Source organism: Aulonocara sp. 'chitande type north' Nkhata Bay, linkage group LG4 (genome assembly GCF_057382095.1).
Source record: "Aulonocara sp. 'chitande type north' Nkhata Bay isolate Kocher_YH1m ecotype deep benthic linkage group LG4, A_spYH_male_GT1.1, whole genome shotgun sequence".
Lineage (NCBI taxonomy): Eukaryota > Metazoa > Chordata > Actinopteri > Cichliformes > Cichlidae > Aulonocara > Aulonocara sp. 'chitande type north' Nkhata Bay.
Window position 1 is genome coordinate 12,466,077 of NC_141347.1, and position 18,000 is coordinate 12,484,076.

At 42.7% G+C, this 18,000-nt stretch overlaps 1 protein-coding gene and 2 pseudogenes across 1 annotated transcript; all 3 read right to left on the reverse strand.

Moving 5' to 3' along the window:
• Positions 1-3,559: 3,559 nt before the first annotated feature.
• Positions 3,560-8,988, reverse strand: LOC147332073 (putative ATP-dependent RNA helicase DDX47; annotated as a pseudogene).
• Positions 8,989-9,144: 156 nt separating this feature from the next.
• On the reverse strand, positions 9,145-13,383 carry LOC147332074 (WW domain-binding protein 11-like; annotated as a pseudogene).
• Positions 13,384-13,411: 28 nt separating this feature from the next.
• Positions 13,412-16,281, reverse strand: LOC147332075 (uncharacterized). Its single transcript, XM_086288476.1, has 4 exons — positions 16,092-16,281; positions 14,663-14,779; positions 14,217-14,506; positions 13,412-14,107 (listed from the first exon to the last, which is right to left on the reverse strand). The coding sequence occupies exons 1-4, from the start codon at positions 16,137-16,139 to the stop codon at positions 13,921-13,923; spliced, it is 642 nt and encodes a 213-aa protein (XP_086144602.1). The 5' UTR covers positions 16,140-16,281; the 3' UTR covers positions 13,412-13,920.
• Between the last annotated feature and the right edge of the window lie 1,719 nt (positions 16,282-18,000).

Sequence of the window (18,000 nt, forward strand, 5' to 3'; positions counted from 1 at the left end):
TGCTTTCACTTTGCAATCGTGCGAACTGTGTATAGAGAGCGACAGCACTGATCCGTGAGTGATGATAATTTGTGCACCAATTCCTCTGACATCGTCTTATCAATCGTTAGCTTACTATGCAAACATGACAAGTGAAATCTCCCGCAGCAAGCTTAAACATGTGAGAGGTTGATCGCGCAGAGAATCGCTGAGCTTATGTGAGTGAGCGTGTAAAAGCGGCAGGATATATATTTTAGTTCTGCTGAGCCAAATAAGACAGGTCAGGGTGAAGAAGTGACAGCCAAAGAAAAGCTTACCACAAAACGGAGAAGTTATGACAAATCAGACTATAAGGCAAAAAGAAAGTGCAGCTTTATGGTTTCATGGACAAAATAATTTCTGTGGCTGCAATATGACGAGCTATATAACCGGGGCTGCACATAAGTGGTCCGCAGGTGCGCATTCGCTGTCAAAATAAAAAACACGCACAAGGGTTAGGGTTAAATTTAAAAACTGTACTTTTGAGTTAAAATATATATTTATAATTTTAATAAATGACAAATTAAAAAGGCATGAACATTTTTTTTGTATCGAAAAAATATTGAACCGTGACACCAAAGTATCGAACCGAACCGTGAATTTTGTGTATCGTTGCACCCCTAATATTCACTGTTCTTATACAACCTACAACTATATAGAGTGCAATGCTCCTTTAACAGCGTTCACTACTACTATGCAGTCAGCATTGATCAAACAGTTTCCTTATAACACTTTATAAATGTCTTTGTATTAAACCACAACATCAACCAGAAGAATAAAACATAGTATAAAACCCATTTATCAGAGTGCATAATACATTAATAGTTCACAGTCCAGAAGTCTCTCACAGGTCAGATTAGCTCCCCCACACACACACTCAGTATTCCACATTAGCCAAGTCCGCTAGCATTAGCATCATTTAGCCTGCAGCCTTAACCCACAATTCAGACACAACTCAGAACGAATCCATTTCTTTAGCGAGTTGCGCTCATTACCCACATAAACAACATCGTCCGTTTGTAAGGTCTGCAGTATACATTCATTTAAATGCATTTACTAACCTGTGATAAAGAATAGAAAAAGGGACACAGGTTGAGTTGATGTCAGTTTCACAACAGGAAGGTTTATTCTTCCTCTGTGCCCCAAAACGCTACTCGATACCACTGCGCGTAATGCGCCCTCTAGCGGCTGGATGTAGGATAGCATTTTAAATGACAGGTACAAAAATACAATCACAACAAAAACCTTTGGGGGGGGGGGGGGGGGGGGGGCTGTTTTCCCCAGTTTATTTCTGATACCAGATTCTACTAGAGAGCTATTCTCAACTCTCTACATTAGGAAAGCGCAGGCCAATAAAGAGTCTGTTTTGGTAGTGTTTTTTGACATAGAAAAGGCATATGATATGTTGTGGAGGGATGGGCTTTTAATCAAGTTGCATAAGTTGGGTATTGGTGGCAGGACATTCAATTGGGTCCAAGACTTTTTATCTGGTAGGAAGATCCAAGTGCAAATTGGGTCTACAATTTCTAATCAGTGCATGGTTGAGAATGGAACGCCACAGGGCAGTGCGATTAGTCCCCTGCTTTTTGTTATAATGATCAATGATGTTTTTTCTGATGTTCCTGAGGGAATTGGGAGGTCTTTGTTCGCTGATGATGGTGTGTTATGGAAAAAAGGAAGAAATATTGAGCACCTAGTGGGCAAGGTTCAGGAGGCTGTGAATATGGTGGTTGAGTGGGGATTTGACTGGGGATTCAGGTTTTCGGTGGAAAAAACAAAAGTGATGTTCTTTACCAAAAGAAAAGTGAGTGAGACTTTCACATTGACACTGTATGACAAGGTAATTGGGAAAGTGAGCTCTTTTAAGTACTTAGGTGTTGTGTTTGATTCGAGACTGACATGGTGGGAGCATATTGATCGGATTGAAACCAAATGCAACAAAGTTATTAATGTTATGAGGTGTGTAGCTGGGAGGGGTTGGGGAGCGAGCTCTTCTGCTTTGAAAAGACTTTACCAGGCATTAATTAGGTCGGTCTTTGATTATGGGTGTGTGGCATATGGTTCAGCAGCTCCTTCTGTGTTGAGACGTTTGGATGTTCTGCAATTGAAAGCCCTTAGAGTATGCTGTGGAGCTTTTAAGACGTCTCCAGTCGGTGCCCTACAGGTGGAGATGGGAGAAATGCCCCTAAATCTTAGGAGGAAGCAAGTGTCGGTGAATTACTGGGTTCATCTTGGTGGTCATGGTGACGCACATCCCACAAAGGAGGTACTTTTGGAATGCTGGGAGTATGGAAGAAGTCAGAAGGCTCATTTTGGAAAGGTGGGGAATCAGTGGGCTAAGGAGTGTCAGGTGTATGAACTTAAAATATGTCCTGCAGTAGTGTTCTCTGTGGTTCCCCCATGGTTATTGGAGACCCCTCCTGTGGACTGGTACTTGCTGGAAAATTATTGTCATGAGCCAAAAGAAAGAGTCATAAAGCTAGCTTACCACAGTCTGCACTTTTTCTGTTACGTATTAAGAGTTCAGGTGTTACCAATTAACACGTTTCTATGGTGAGAGAAAAAAGAGAAAGAGTCCTCGAGGTCAACCAGAGCGCTTATGACGCCGAGCGGTGGATTTTGAACCCCGCTACTCAAATAAAGACTACAGCCAAAGTAAGTTTCCAGAGCGACCTCCATCCCCTATCCCGGAGGCTGCTCACTCACTGACGCCGTAATAATCACCACGCGCCCCATCGTTCTTCGCCCTCGCGGCTGGCGCGAGCAAACTTACCTGCAGCAGTCAGAACCTGTTCACAAAGCTCCCCCTGATTCGACCCTGAACGCAACTATACAGCTGCTAGCCACAAGAGAAATGCAGGCATGTATCTGGGCTTCGGTATGCACCACAGTGCACAGTGCTGCCTCCACACTGGGGCCCCTCCTAAAGAGAGCAGGCTTGACCACCGCTGCTCCCGCCTACGGTGGACTGTGCGCACTAGAAAGTGATCGCGCAGATCAATACGCCACACTGTCGCACTCTTGTCAGGATTCAGCCGCTAATAAATTTTTATGTGCGTGCCTTCACGCCTGTCAGAATCCCCTCAATGGCATTAATGAAGGCAGCAATAATGAATACACTGTCGGGCATTATGCTGCGGTGGATACCTTTTAAGATCTATCCCACAAATATCTAGGCACTGCACACCCACTACATGCAGCCTAGAAGCGATTGGGCTCTCGCTTTGCGGTCTTTCTCTGCCCTTCTCCACTATTGGCTGGAACAAACCAACCCCCCAATTTGCTGCAAACCACTGACAAGCATAAAAAAAACCCAAAACATAATAACTATTGCAACTGCTGCTTGCATGCATTATAAAACCGCCTCAATTTGCCACGCATTGTTATTGTTGTCTAATACCTCACATGTTTTCTAAACAAAAAAGCTAGAAAACAAGAAGGGTTAAGTACTTCTTAATAAAACATAACGTGGCTTTTGACTGAAACAGCTCCCTCTTGTGTCTGAAAGCAACATCAGCAGCGGCACCAGCTCACACAATCGTGCGACTTCTTGAGTTTTATTACAAATGGAAACATGTCACCAGGGGCGAGAAAAACATGTGTTTTCTGTAATTAAATAGTCATTCACTTTACTAAGGAAGCAGTGGAAAACGTGTCATAACAATGAAAGTTTCAAAAGACGGTAAAGGCGTTGTATGTCATAGTTCTGTACAGTCTGTTAATGTTGGGGCTCTTCAGCGTCCGCCCCTCCAGGCTCCTCCGCCACGCTTCTTCCCTCCTCCTCCTCCTCCTCCTCCTCCTTTAACCTTCTTCCTCACGCCGGTCGCCTGTTCCGTGTCATCATCGTCTCCGTCCCCTCTTTTAGGCCTTTTCCTTTTGTCGCCTTGCTCCTTCATTTCCTGGGGAACACAAACGTTTTCTTAATGTTCATCTACACTAATAGCTGACTATATTCTATATACAGGCATTTTAGGTCAAGATGGAACAAGTTTAATTTTAAAAAATCAAACATTTCTAAATATGTATTTTTGAAGAAATTAGCCAAGGTTTAGCCAAGTTTCAAACATTTGTTCGTAACTTTTAGTTTATGCTTGCAGTCATTGCTCTTTTAAATATATGGTTACATTTAAATCATTACACTCCCCAACAACTTTACCACCTACACCTGCCTGTTAATGCAAATATCCAGTGTGGTCAGTTCTCTGGTCATCTGCTTCGAAACTTGAAGCAGATGACCTGCGGCAGCAGAAGACCACACAGAGTGCTGCTCTGGTCAGCTAAAAACAAGGAACTGAAGCTAGAAGCTGCATGGTCTCATGAAACAGAAGGACAACAGAAGATTGGAAAAATGTTGCCTTGTGTGATGAGTGTTGATTTCTGCTGCCACAATTGGATAGGATGGTAACAGTTGGCATAAACGACATTTTATCAACAGCTCAGGTTGCTGGTGGTGTAATGGTTTTGGGGATATTTTTCCAGCACACTTTGGGATCCTTAGCACCAACTGTTTACTGTTCATACACCACAGCCTGTCTGATCATGTCCATCTGTTTATGACCACGCTGTATCCATCTTCTGATGGCTGATTTCAAGAGGATAACACACTGTGTCACAAAGCTCAAATCACCTCATGTAGAAACATACCACTAAATACTGATGCATTGGCCAGGCAGGCTCAGACGGGTTTATGCACCATTGTTTTCACACAGCATGTTTTTTTCTTCTTCAAATTTTAGGCTATACCTGACAAATACAGAGAAAAGACACAATAAAGACAGGATGACTTACTATTTTGGCAAATCTCTGGGCCTCGCTCACCCTCTCCACCAGCATCATCACTTCCTCCTCTTGGGTTGGAAAGGCTGGAAGTTTCTTCCCAATCAAGCTTTCAATTCGCTGGAAAAGCTCCACATCATACCTATGGTTATATGGACACCAGACACATTTACTTGCTGCAGTGACCTTCCTCTCCAAACCACAGTATTGCACAACTTACTCAACCATGTCAAAATGGTATAAAAATGGCAATAAGTGGAAACAAAGCAGAGATGTTATTGTATATGGAATGACTGGTGACAATAAAAAGGCCCTTCTTACTGAGTGACGAAAGTGATGGATTTTCCAGATCGTCCTGCTCTGGCTGTTCGGCCAACCCTGTGAATATAGTCCTGTAGGATCAAACACATCCACAGATCAGCTCATCGGTGAAGTGAAATAAATCATCAAACGCACCACCAACATGATTATCAGCGCCTCGGTACCTTAGAGTGAGTGGGAATGTCATAGTTGATGACGCAGTCGACATGAGGAATATCCAGTCCTCTGGATGCCACGTCAGTCGCCAGCAGCACCGACCGAGACTTGGACTTGAACTTGTTCAGAGCTCCAAGACGTTTATTCTGCACGGCGAAGGAAGGAAGATCCAGATCACATCACAGTATCCACCAGAAAGAAAAAGGGAAAACTTTCACTTCCTTAAAAACTCCATTTGATAAATGTCTGTGTGCATATTTACACACAACTCATATCATACATTAGGTCACATTTGCTGTAATGCCACAAAACCAGAAAGAGGGCTGACATCCAGCCAAACGGGACCAAAGCTGGTCAACATTCACTTTCATTCATGAGTGAAAGAAATTTTTCTTGGTCTACAAAAACAGCATCTTAGATGGTGCAAAGAGCTCTATTCAAACATTTAAGTGAACTGCAGCCTGATTTGAATGTAGATTTGATTGTAGACTGCTTATGGTAAACTGCAGACCATGACAATGACTTCCAGATGTTTCCAAATGGTACAAAAAGTACACTAACTTGCATGTAAAGTTAATTAAGCATGACTTTAGCATGTGTTGCAAGTGTGATCGTAAACCAAACTGTTTACAGGGTTTTATAGTATGCGTAGGTAATGCTGACAGAGCAGCAGGCACTATAATGAATGCTAACATCTCAGGTTAAATCCTTATACTCAACCGAGTCTCTGAAGCTTTACCTGACTCATCTGCCCATGTAGAGGGATAGCAGTGATGCCGAGGTTCCTCAACAACAGCGCCACCCGCTGGGCTGTGTTACACGTGCTGCAGAAAATAATAAAGGAGTTCCCGGCCAGCTCGTTCAGGATGGAAACCAGGTAGCAGTCCTGTTGGCAAAACCAAGAGCTAAACTTACTGAATATAAAACAGCTTCAGCAGGTCACAAACACAACTGTCAGCACATGGTCAGCACATGTACACGTGTGCACCCTACCTTGTACTTAGATGGTATAAAGATGTAGTACTGCTGCAGTTTGTCTACTGTGGAGTATTTCGTAGACACCGCGCACTTCACAGGATCTTTCAAAGCTGCTCTCTCTAGTTTCTGGACCTGTAAACATATGACAGAAGGTCAGGCAAAGGCTACTCTGGCAGCTGCTTATTACTGTCCCCCATAATGTGCAGGACAAGGACGGCTAAAAGAAACGCGACTAACATTCTCCGTCATCTAGAGTCGACAAAGAGAGAAGAACACAAAGATACCTTTTTGGTCATGGTAGCCGAGAACAAGAAAGTGCGTCTTTCTCTTGGGATCACCTTCAAGATTTTATCCACCTGGTAAAAAAATAAATAATAATAGGTATAAAAATGACAGTTTACATCAGCTACATGCTTCTTGAAATTTGTACAGGTTAAATTCTCGAAAACCTTCTCTGTTTATAGGCAAAGAGCTTCACAAATGGACACGTCACAGGCGCAAATCTAGCCTGAGGCGTTGGAGGTGTGGAGCCCGTAGCCAGCAGGTTTTTAATTTAAAGCTCAGCCTATCAGCTATTTGTAATCTTTCAAAATGCTCCACTGTCAACCAAAAAAATATACGTCAACTTGGGTTTTTACCAGCTTACGGCCAGTAATGCGAAGTTTAGGTAAATTTCACTTTTTGGATTTAAACTGCCATAAAGGTTGTCACATTCACTTTAAAATGCTTTCATCAATAACCTTTGAGCCTGCCATTTAACAGCACACTGAGGAGGATGTGGCTGAGGTGCTATAGTGAGTCTCCTACCAATAGGAAGCTACTGACCTCAGTTTCGAAGTCCATGTTGAGGATTCTGTCTGCTTCATCCATGACCAGGAACTTCAGCGCTCGTAGAGAGAAGCCCTTTGTGTTCTCGAGGTGATCGATCAAACGACCGGGCGTGGCTGGAAAAAAACAAAACGATTTTTTTACTTAAAAGTATATCATCAAAATCAGTTTATAAAGGATACAAACATTACAACAGTGGGTGAACATAAGCAGACGTGTGAAGTGTGAAAAATATGCAACGCTCTTAAAGGTAAAGTCTTACCAATAACGATGTGAGGCTTTTTCGCTAACACCAGGGACTGGGACATCATGTCGATTCCACCAACTATCACGGCTGCAACGGAAGACAGACGGATTTAGAGCACAGAGCCTCCCGCACTACTGCAAGCCGCCTCACCTTTCAAGGACACGTACCGCACTTAACGCCGATACTGGAGCCCAGGGCCTCAAACTGCTCAGAGATCTGAAATGCCAACTCTCTAGTGGGGGTGAGAACAAGTGTGTGAAGCCTCTGGGGGGAGGCCAGCAGCGACTGGAGGATAGGCAGAGCGAAGGCACCGGTCTTTCCTGAACCAGTCTCCGCCAGGCCAATAACATCCTTCCCTGCAGGTCACAAGGAGACAAGAAATGTTACGCACTTTAACCTTTAGAGATTTAAACAAGTCCTGAGATTCAGACTGAAGCGCTGCTCCTTTAGCTTCAGTCCATGTTAAATCGTAATGATTCACAGAGAAATATGGAGAAGTTTCATATGTTACACGTACAGATATGAGGTGTGTAATCACGGTATGAATTTGAGCACAAACTGATTTCCAATCCTCTGCTGAGATTTCAGATTTCAAATCCCTGGGCCATGCATTTAGCCCATCATCTCTGATTAACAGGATATTTGCTGTCATTGTTACTTCAACTTGTTTTTTTGATGGTCTAGTACAATGATGCACAAATGGTGGCTATGCTAATGCCAAAACAAAGCTGAAAAGTAGCCATACAAAAACATATAAAAACAAGTTCATGAATATTTGAACATTCAGGGGCTGGTAGTGTCGGAGTAAATCTGCCTCTTTTAATAATTCAATTTATTCATGTCCTTTCTTCACTTTGTATAATAAACATTTGTCCCAGTCTTGTAGAAAGTTTTCTTCTTTCTTTTTCTGTCTGTATGCGAGTTTGTCCATCACAAGGATCTCCTCAACAACAACCACCCATTGTCTACAGCTCATTGTTTAAAACCTTAGGGGACTTAAACAGCATGGACGCAAATGGCCTCTAAGATGATCCAAGTAGAGGATCTGAAACAATCGTTGGAATTACATAACTAAATATTTCCCGCAGAGCGAAAAGAATTTTATTCCAGAAGGGTTGTATTTTTCCTGATGTCCAAAAATGTGCGTATGGTTGTTCCGTGTGATCATGTACTGTTACTTGAGTAAAACTGACAGAAAGAGGTAAGCGTGATTTCTCACCTTGCAGAGCCACCGGTATAGCTTCTATCTGGATCTTCGTGGGGCTCTTCCATCCCAGCTGATCACAAGCCTCGCATAGGACATCAGTAACACCCTGTCGGAAGCAGACAAAAGGTAGAAATCTTTGTAACACGATCGTAATTGTGTACTAGCGCCGTATATGTCTCACAGACATATCCCATTCATATTTAAAAGGATAAAATGAGGTTTACATAACACAGCGGAGTTGTAGCTAACTCGAACAGCAGTGGTCTCTCCGTGTTAATGTGCCTGACTCTTTTCCTTCACTCGCTGAAGCAAACCTACCAGATCCTTGAAGCTCTTCACCGTCTCGTCGTTTTCTCCGCCATCACCGTGATCGCTTCCTTCATCGCTGCTCGAAATTTCGTGTTTCGTATGTGTTTGGCTTCACGCTCTCCTCGTCCGCCATGCTTTTCGCCCCAACGTGTCGTCAGTTCCGCACTGCGCAGATGCGGAAACGAGTTCGAGCTTAAGCCGCAGTGGATGATGGAAGTTTGTGTTTACGACCGAAAACGCCAGTGATTGGCTAAAAATACGACATGGGAATTTCTGTCGCGGATTGATTCACACTGAAACAAGATTAAACCAGTTTTTTGAGTTTTTATTTGGCTGAAGATCAAACAGTTTTACACTTTTACTGTTGTCAGTGGTTGGAAAACATTCTATAACTATTTTTATGTTAGGAGATCTGCAATAAAAAAAACAGAAAAAAGTAATACAAGATTGCTTCTAAGGTCAAGTTGCAAACAGGTGGTTGGAAGAAAAACAATTTCAGAGTTAAAAAACAAGACAAAAAAAACAAAACAATATGCTGGATGTGAAAAAGCACTTCTGTGCAGAGCATAGTGTTCTTCTCTTGAATTGACTATGCAAGTTACCCAGTAAAATAAACAGATTTCTTACTCTTTTTGAAATGCACATTCTTGTTGATGCAACAAAAATCTAACCCAGATCAAATGAATATGAGCCTGTAGAGAACAAAGCTGAGGGTGTAGTGGCCTTTCACTGGTAGGTGACAGACAAACTGATTCTAGCTGAAAGTTTGAAGACGGCTACCTCTATAACTCTGCACAGAAAACACAAAACAAACACACTGCTGTTGTTCAGCTTGCCACACTGATCATCATTATCGGCAGTACGCTCCCGAGTCTTAGAGGAGTCCCTCCATCTCCCTCATAAAGGCTTCATACACCTGGTCTTTAGTCTTCATGTTGGGCTGAGACACAGCACCCATCTGTGATGGATTGGCCACGCCCATAGGAGCTGTTGCTGTGCTGTGCTGTTTCTGCCACTGGCCTCCTCCCACACCTTCATCTCCCCTCCTTCCTCCAACAGAACCCCCTGCTTTCTCCATGGGCCCAGGTGCTGCTCCTGGCATTGTTCCAACCTTGTCCCTACGCACCCTCAGCGCTGTGGGCACAAAGCGGGTCACCTCTGCCTTGGGATTGATAATTTGAGGTTTGGCAGAGATGGTAGCCCCGCCTGCACCGGCACCTGCTGCCAGGTTGCCTCCTGCAGCTGCGACAGAGGTGATGTTTGCGCGTTTTTCGATGGTGGGAGGGTGGTGATGGCTGGGGGGATTGCTGCCCGGATTGGTGCCTGTGGAGGCAGCAGCTGTCCCAGGCGGAGGGGGCATCTGCATGACACCAGGTCGCATGGGCATGGCAGGGGGTTGCAGGTTGGTCTGTAAACCGTCCTGGCTGGATCCTGAGCCTTTTTGTCGCTGAACAATGTTTGGAGGAGCACTCAGCACATTGGAATTGAGAGGTGGAGGGAAGAGAGACAGAGGTGGTGCAAGAGGACGCGGAGGCCCTCCAGCTCTTGGGGGAGGAGGCGGGATACCTACAAGGAGAAAAAAAAACATAAATGAGAAATGCATTCAACAGAAGTTCTCACTATTTTATATCTTTAGATTGCCTCCACACACGTGCCTACCTGGTGGTGCTGGGGGTGGTAATCTGGGAGGTGGACCACGTGGTGGAGGGCCTGGTGGAAGGCCAGGAGGGGGGCCTGGTGGAGGACCAGGTGGTCGACCTGGTGGAGGCCCAGGAGGCAGAAGCCGAGGCATTGGAGCCCTCATTCCTGCAGGCATGCCAGGAGGCCTCAAGAACGGAGGAGCACCTGAAGATAACAGAAGATCTCTTTGAAAAAACGATGCAGAGCACTCACACTTAGAGAAGTAGAAGACCCCCACAGAACAGGCACAGGAAATTATTCTAGTATGACTTCAGAGTTGAAGCAATCAATCTTTTAGCTAATCAGAATGCGAACCTGGTGGGGGGCCAGGAGGTGGGCCAGATGGTGGACCAGGAGGCCTCATTGGTGGTGCCGGAGGTGGACCAAGTGGTGGAGGTCCTGTCATCGGTGGCCCTTGCATGTGTGGAGGCCCTTGCTGTCCCGTGGTCCCAGCTGGAGGGGGTAGTCACTGATTGGCCATGAGATGGGACTGGTTGTCCCCTGGAGGGCCTCTGTCCTCGATGTCAGAGCTGTCTGATTCATCTGTGTATTCTTCCTCTACCTCTTCTTCTTCCTCCTCGTCAGGAACTGACTGACCTGAAGACAAAAAATGAACAAATAAAAATGGCATAGCATATCATCATACAAAGAAAAGACACTGTGAGGAGCACTAGCTTAGTAAGTGCTTAGCACTAACAGTACCTGCCATCCTTAACATCATGGCTTGCAGAGGTGTAATGGCCTTGGTCTTCTTCACAACCCTCTTCTTCTTCCTTTTTCCTTCACGGGGTGCCTCTGCAGGCATATCTGCGAAACGTACGCTACGACCTGCAGTAGTTAAATAATAACAAATTCAGGAATACAACAGAATAGAAACAGTTATAAGATCAAGAGATAAATAAAGGCAACAAAGACGTGAGTTGAGGCTTAAATGTGTTGAAGCAGTCAGAAACACTCACCACCATGTCTTTCACTTCTGTCTCTATCTTCTTCTCGTTCTCTCTCATCGTCCTGCCTGTCCAAGCGCATTCTCTGTTCACCATCTCCCCCTTCATCTCTCTCTTCTTCACTGATGTCTTCAGAGTCGCTGTCGTCATCAATATCGTCCTGATCTCTGTCGCTCTCACTCCCGCTGTCCCGATCTCTCCCCAAATCCATTGCAGAGTCCTTTTCAAATCCAGGAATGGAAGGCTCTGTTCAAAGGAGAAATAGTGTAACAAGAAGAGGACAATGTGCATACAATATACCTCTCATTCCTGCATCAATTTATGCAAGAATTATTATAAACTGAGGAACCCCGCCCCCCAAAACTGTCATGTAGTTTCCAACACACCTTGACTGAGTCAAAATAAAGAGACAGCTGCCCTCTTTTAGTCTCATAGTCCAGTTCAAGTTTGCGTAGCTCTTTGTAGGTTTCAGGATTCTCTCTTTCGTACAGACGAACAATGCGCTCAAATGTCTCACGCAACTTCTTCCTCTTGTCCCGCAACACCTTCTCATTCAGCAACGGCTGCTGAACTGGGTTGAACTCTGTTCAGAAACAAAGTAATTATTTTCATTAGAAAAGCAGCAAATTAATTGTAGAATTCAGATTTTGACTGTGATTTTCTGCTGTTACCTAAAGGCCTGAAATACTTAAATACACACACTAATTATATATAGCATTAATCTACTGATACATGTGTTCCACAAGCTCAGGTCCTCTACAAGTGGCAAACATACAACTAAATAGTTACAACTAAATATATCTCTAACATCTAAATTGCATAAACTCTGCCCTGTCATCTCACCCATCTCATCCAGCTTCTCCATGTCTCTGATGATCTGTCTGGGATCCTTCATCTTCAGGACTGCTGCTCTCACCATCATCCTCTGCTTCTTGTTCTAATATTTCCAAATGAAAACGATGTTACCATCATATTATCACAGTATTGTTATCCTGTATTGCATATTTAGAAATATCTTTTTTTTTTTAAGTGAATGGTTCTAACCTTTTTTAACTCCCTTTTTCTGGCCTCCTTTCCTGTAGAAGGGGGGGAAGAAATGACCATTTTTATATCTAATCAGCAACTGAGCAATATCCAGCAGATCAATTCATGATTGAATTAGCGTCAGTTTGTTATCAGCACTTACTGGCCTGGTCGGTGGGATTCATAAACTTCCCACTCTTGGTGGAGGAGGTTGAACGTCGCCCCATTGTGACGGTAGGTCTCCTTCACGCTGCCATGTAATACAGCAAAACAGAAGAGAAGTGACTTGTAAAGGAAACCTTACGTTGTTATTTTGTGGTACGTTCAAGAATAAGTCGGATTTTGTCACAACCTAAAAATAACACTTTTAGCTCATATTTATGAATCACTGAGACTTTAAACAATGTTTGAATTCATTTTTGACAAATTGCAGCCTCCTTTTTGTTAATTCTAACTTCGATATCAAGGCAGTTTAACCAAACTATCTACAATACACGCCTTAAAGAATTTTACTGTTAGCTATTATTAGCAAAGAAGATAAGAAAGTTGACAATCAACGCACGAGTCAAACTATCTAAGCTCTTTGCACAATTAAACTATTGAATGAGCTGATAAACACCACAGAGCCAATCAAACATTTGTAACACATACATACATATGTTAAATCATGCCGGTCAAAAGCATTTGCCTGGCAGGTTAGCGGCTAACGTTAGCTTGCACTTATAGCTAGGCCCGCGTTAGCAACGAAAGCAGCACAGGAGGGAAAAATTCACTGTACCTTTTGTTCAGTAAAAACTCACAGGGCACAACGCCCTACACACACGCACACCTCCGTGTGCCAAAAGCAATGCAACACGTTTTGCGTACGTCCTGAAAGAGAAATCCAAACCCCCCAGGATTGAATATCACACCGTGGCTTCGCTAACTGTCCGCCATGTTTACTGCCGCGAATGAAAGCGGAAAGGCGATTTTGACGTCATCAAAACAAGCGAGCAGTGAAAGAAAAATAAAACTAACTGGGCGAACGGTATTATTTAAAACTTCACTTCATAGCATTTGTACATATACTAGGACTTTATCATATTCATATTGTGTGGCGCAATGTAACTCTAATGATAATGAAGGGTGATTCTCGTTACAGGTTCCAAGACTGCAATCTAGCGATACTGCCCCCTGATGGTTACAAGCAGCAATTACAACCTCGCTGCACTGATGTGCCAAAAAGTGATCGTATGCCAATCACTTTTTGCGTGTTTTTTTTATGTCTAGATCTCTTTTTATGTTTTTATATAGTTGCTTATATTGTTAAATAGGCTGCAGTAAACAGAGTTTAAAAATGGGTTATATGTTATATGTTTTGTAGCAGTGCTCCTGCTGCTCTACATTCACCTCTCCTTTGCTCTTTTGCTCGGTGGATGTTGAGGATTTGGCTAACTCGAAATGTCAAAATCATATTGTGGGATTTTGACTTTTTGCCCATACACAATGTCAATTTCTTCAAGTCCGTCCTCGCTGGTTGATGTCTCCACCATAGGACGATTCAGTCTCTCCCACAGCTTTTTTTTAATGCTTCTCCCCATCTCTAAACTGTAGGGACGTTTGCGGCCATGCTTGGACCTGCAAGAAGAAATTCAATCAAAATGATGCATGTGGTCAAAAACCATACTGTAACCATTTTAGAGCTGGTGATTTTAAAAAGTGACAGGACATTTGGAGACAAACGTACGTCAGCATGCTATCTACCACCTCATGGTAGACTCGCTGATAATCTTCCACTGAGAAGTTGTAGATTTTTAAAGTGCTGTCACTGGAGCTGGTTGGCTGGTGGTTGGTACTGCATGGCTCGGGTCTGGGGGGCAATTTTTTTGACACTGGCAGGTCATCATGGGAGATTGCAGAGGGAGGCACTGAGGTCTTTGGAGGTCGGGAAGAACTGGATGCTGGGCTTCGCTTCCTTTTCCGGGGCTGACTGACTGTTCTGTCACGGCGCCGGGGCCTCTGGGTTGAATTAACAACCTGGGGAAAGGTCAGAAGCACACAAGGGAATGTCAGTAGTTAATAGCGACCTCATTTTTTTCAAACAAGACAAAAATCTAAATTTGATGAACCACAATGAAGTCCAAACTTCAAAACCCTCAAATGATTCTGTTCCTGAAATTTTACACATCCAACCTGGTCCTTGCTGCAGCACGGTTGTTTCCTGCTGGCTCTGGGTTTCATTGCATCACGGGCCTGGCATGCAGTGTTTCTCTTACAATAATTATGGTCTTTGAGGTGAGGCACAGTAAGCTGCAGGTATACACAAAAATGACAGTAATGCAGACATCAGTTAGTAGTTCATGAAATATTTAAAAAATAACAAACCCTTTCATATGTCCATAAACTACTTAAACCACTCGCATGGTTGAATAACTTGTCCACAGTGATTGTAACGACAAAAAATATCCAACATGTTCACATAAAATCATAAGAACTAAAACCAGGACAATGCATCAAGGTCAGTGTAATAAAAGACGTGTCAACTTATGGGCTCGTCGTGTTAGAGCTTCACTGCTGCATACCCCCAAATGACATGTCAAATAATAATTTGCATAAGCTAAACAAACACCAAAGTCCATGTTGTATTAAACTCTAATTTCTGTTATAATCATTGCTGCTTATTGCCGTTTTTGAACAATGCAGATGCACAAAATACCTTTGTAACTGGCTAAGCTTGGTCACGTGTGGCACTTATATGGTTTAAAATTACGTGTAGGATATAAAGAAAAGCAAGCTGCAATAATAGGAGAGCCCTGCCTTGTGTGTGGGGGGTAATGAGTTCAAGATCATCATTAGGCTGTGGTGTAATGAGGGACCTCTACCCAGAGGTGACTGTCTTGTCAGGTGAATAATTGTAGCATAAGCCACAATGAAGAAGGAGATTAAAACTTTAGTTTAAAAAGCCCAAAAGCAGAAGCTTTGAGGATTTTAAAGATGATCACAGTTACATGTGGCTCCTGTAAACATGTGACAGTGTGTGTACATTTGAAAATTCAGATGATGCTGCAGAACATGGCTTGCATATTTGTAAATAAACATTTTGGGGATTAGCTTTTCTACAGTGAATAAAGTCTCAGTGTTTACTTGTTTTATTCCCTGATTTTAGTTTTAAATACAAAATAAAGGCCCCCAATCAGGAACATGCACAGCCCACCCCCACCCCCCCCCAAAAAAAGCTAGAAACAGGCCTGGTGATCATTATGCACTTGAGTTAATTCGAGATGTAAGATACTCTACTTATTAGCAAAAACTGAACATTTTTATCCCAGCTGCAATCTTTGGTGACATGTCTGCCACAAGATCATTTAATACACACAAAAGAAAACGTTATTATAGGTAACATAACTGTGCATAAATGACTTTATGCACAGTTTACCCGTTTACAGCTACAGTGCAACAGTCTAACATGCAGGTATAACTCCCACGTGCACAGGCACGTTTTTAATGCTTTTTATCCACATTTGTGTCGTCTATATTTTCATGTTGCCCTGTTGCAAAGTGAACTCTTTCTGGCCGTCGAGTAAATATTCAAAACTTATTGAAAACGGTCATAAAATCTCACATTTTCCATGATGGATGATGGTTGCTGGGTCGCTTTCCTCCGTGACATGGGAGTTGGACACTTGTAAGGCTGCAAGAAGTCTTGAGCAGAAAGTTGTCTTACTTTTGCAGAAATCCCTTGTAGCTTTGCACAACACGCCGAGTGAAATCTGTCTGAACTATACCAAAAGATGCAATGCAAATAGAACCTGGAGACGCATAGCAACCACGCAACCTGTCATTTTAAATCACGCATTTTTGTACCTACTGTTAAAAATCACTGTAATAATTGTTTTTAGTGAGTTTTTCCCTCAGTTCAACCTCAGTTATGGCGGCTTTTTTTAATATTTAGGCATCCACATAATTACTCCATCAAAGTGGTGCGTAATGATCATACGAAAATACGTCAAAACAGAGCAAAAGTGGGTTTATTTGCCACAGCATATCACAGCAGCTCATTGTATTTGAAAACTACTGGATTTCATAAGTTGTGCTTATTTTATAAATGGCCCGGAGAGTAGCAAATTCTCTCTTTCTACTCACTGTACTGAACCCGCTGCACTACCCACTTTCACCAATAGGTGTCACCCTTTTACCGTGGAACCAGCTATGTACAGCTCCAAAGTCAATCGCTAGAGAGATCTGTTGCAGTAATAACTTCTTTCCAAAAGGTGTCTGTATAAAAATCTCTGTTATGCTCTGTCAGTTTGCAGTGCCTTAGTCTGTGGTGACATTTTTACTGGCTCATGCTCATGAATCCACATGCAACGCACTGTCTGTCCCAGCCTCAGAAATGGATTTAAGACGTTTTAGTTTGATATATCACCCTGTGGTCAGTTTTTGACATTCGTTTTGTTGCGGTCTTGAAAACAGAAAACAGTTACATCTGAAAGAAGATTTTAAATAAAACAAAAAGGGACAATTATATAATACATAATAATACATAAATGTCTGTTTTTATACAGCACTTTTCTGCTCCACTTGCACACTCAGAGCACTTTATGAAACATGCCTCATTCACCCATTCACACACACATTCATACCCTTTTGTAGTGTTTTTTAAATAACATTGACATGCATTCTCACTCTATACTGTTTATGGCATACAGTATCTGCTTTGTTGTTGTATCACTAAAATAACTTTTGCTTAAGCAACATGAACCCAGATGGTTTAAAAAACAAAAACAAAAAAATCGAATGGCATTACATAACAAGAGAGAAACAATGACTGGAATGTGCAATGTGGATTTCAGTAAGTGTATAAAAGAGGCAACATTTCCTTGTACCATGTGGTCATAAACAGGTTGCTCTTCATTCTAAGAAAGAGCTGGATGTTTACAAAAGATGTGACGGTGTCACCATTTAGTTAGAAAGTATTAGGCCAAACTCTTTAAATCTTTGAATTTAGATGTTTTCAGTCCTGTGGCCATAGGTGTGTAAAATGTAGTACCAAGCCATGCAGTCTGCCTTTATAACATATTGTTTGTGAATGAACGGGTTGTTCTTAAGAGCTCACTGAATTTGAGTGTGATAGTGTGATAGGATGCAACAGTTGCAACAAGTTAGTTTGTTAGTTTGTGAAATTTCTTTGGTCCTACATGTACAACAATCAGCTGTTAGTGCTATCTTTAAGCTTCTATGAGTCCACATCACAGAGAGCTGGGCATCTTGTATGCCCAGCTCTCCTCCACTCTCAACATACCCTGGAATAACAGCTCGAAGAAGGCTCACAACACCATAAATGACTCCTCCCATCCAGACTACAAACTGGATCTAAACCAGGGATGTCAAACTTATACTACACTGTGGGTCACATACAGCGTACCTGATCTCAAAGGGGTCAGACTCTTTCTGTCAGCTTAAAGAAAGTTACTACCTTTAACTTAACATTTAATCCCAGAGATATTTTAATACAAGGAAACTGCATTAAA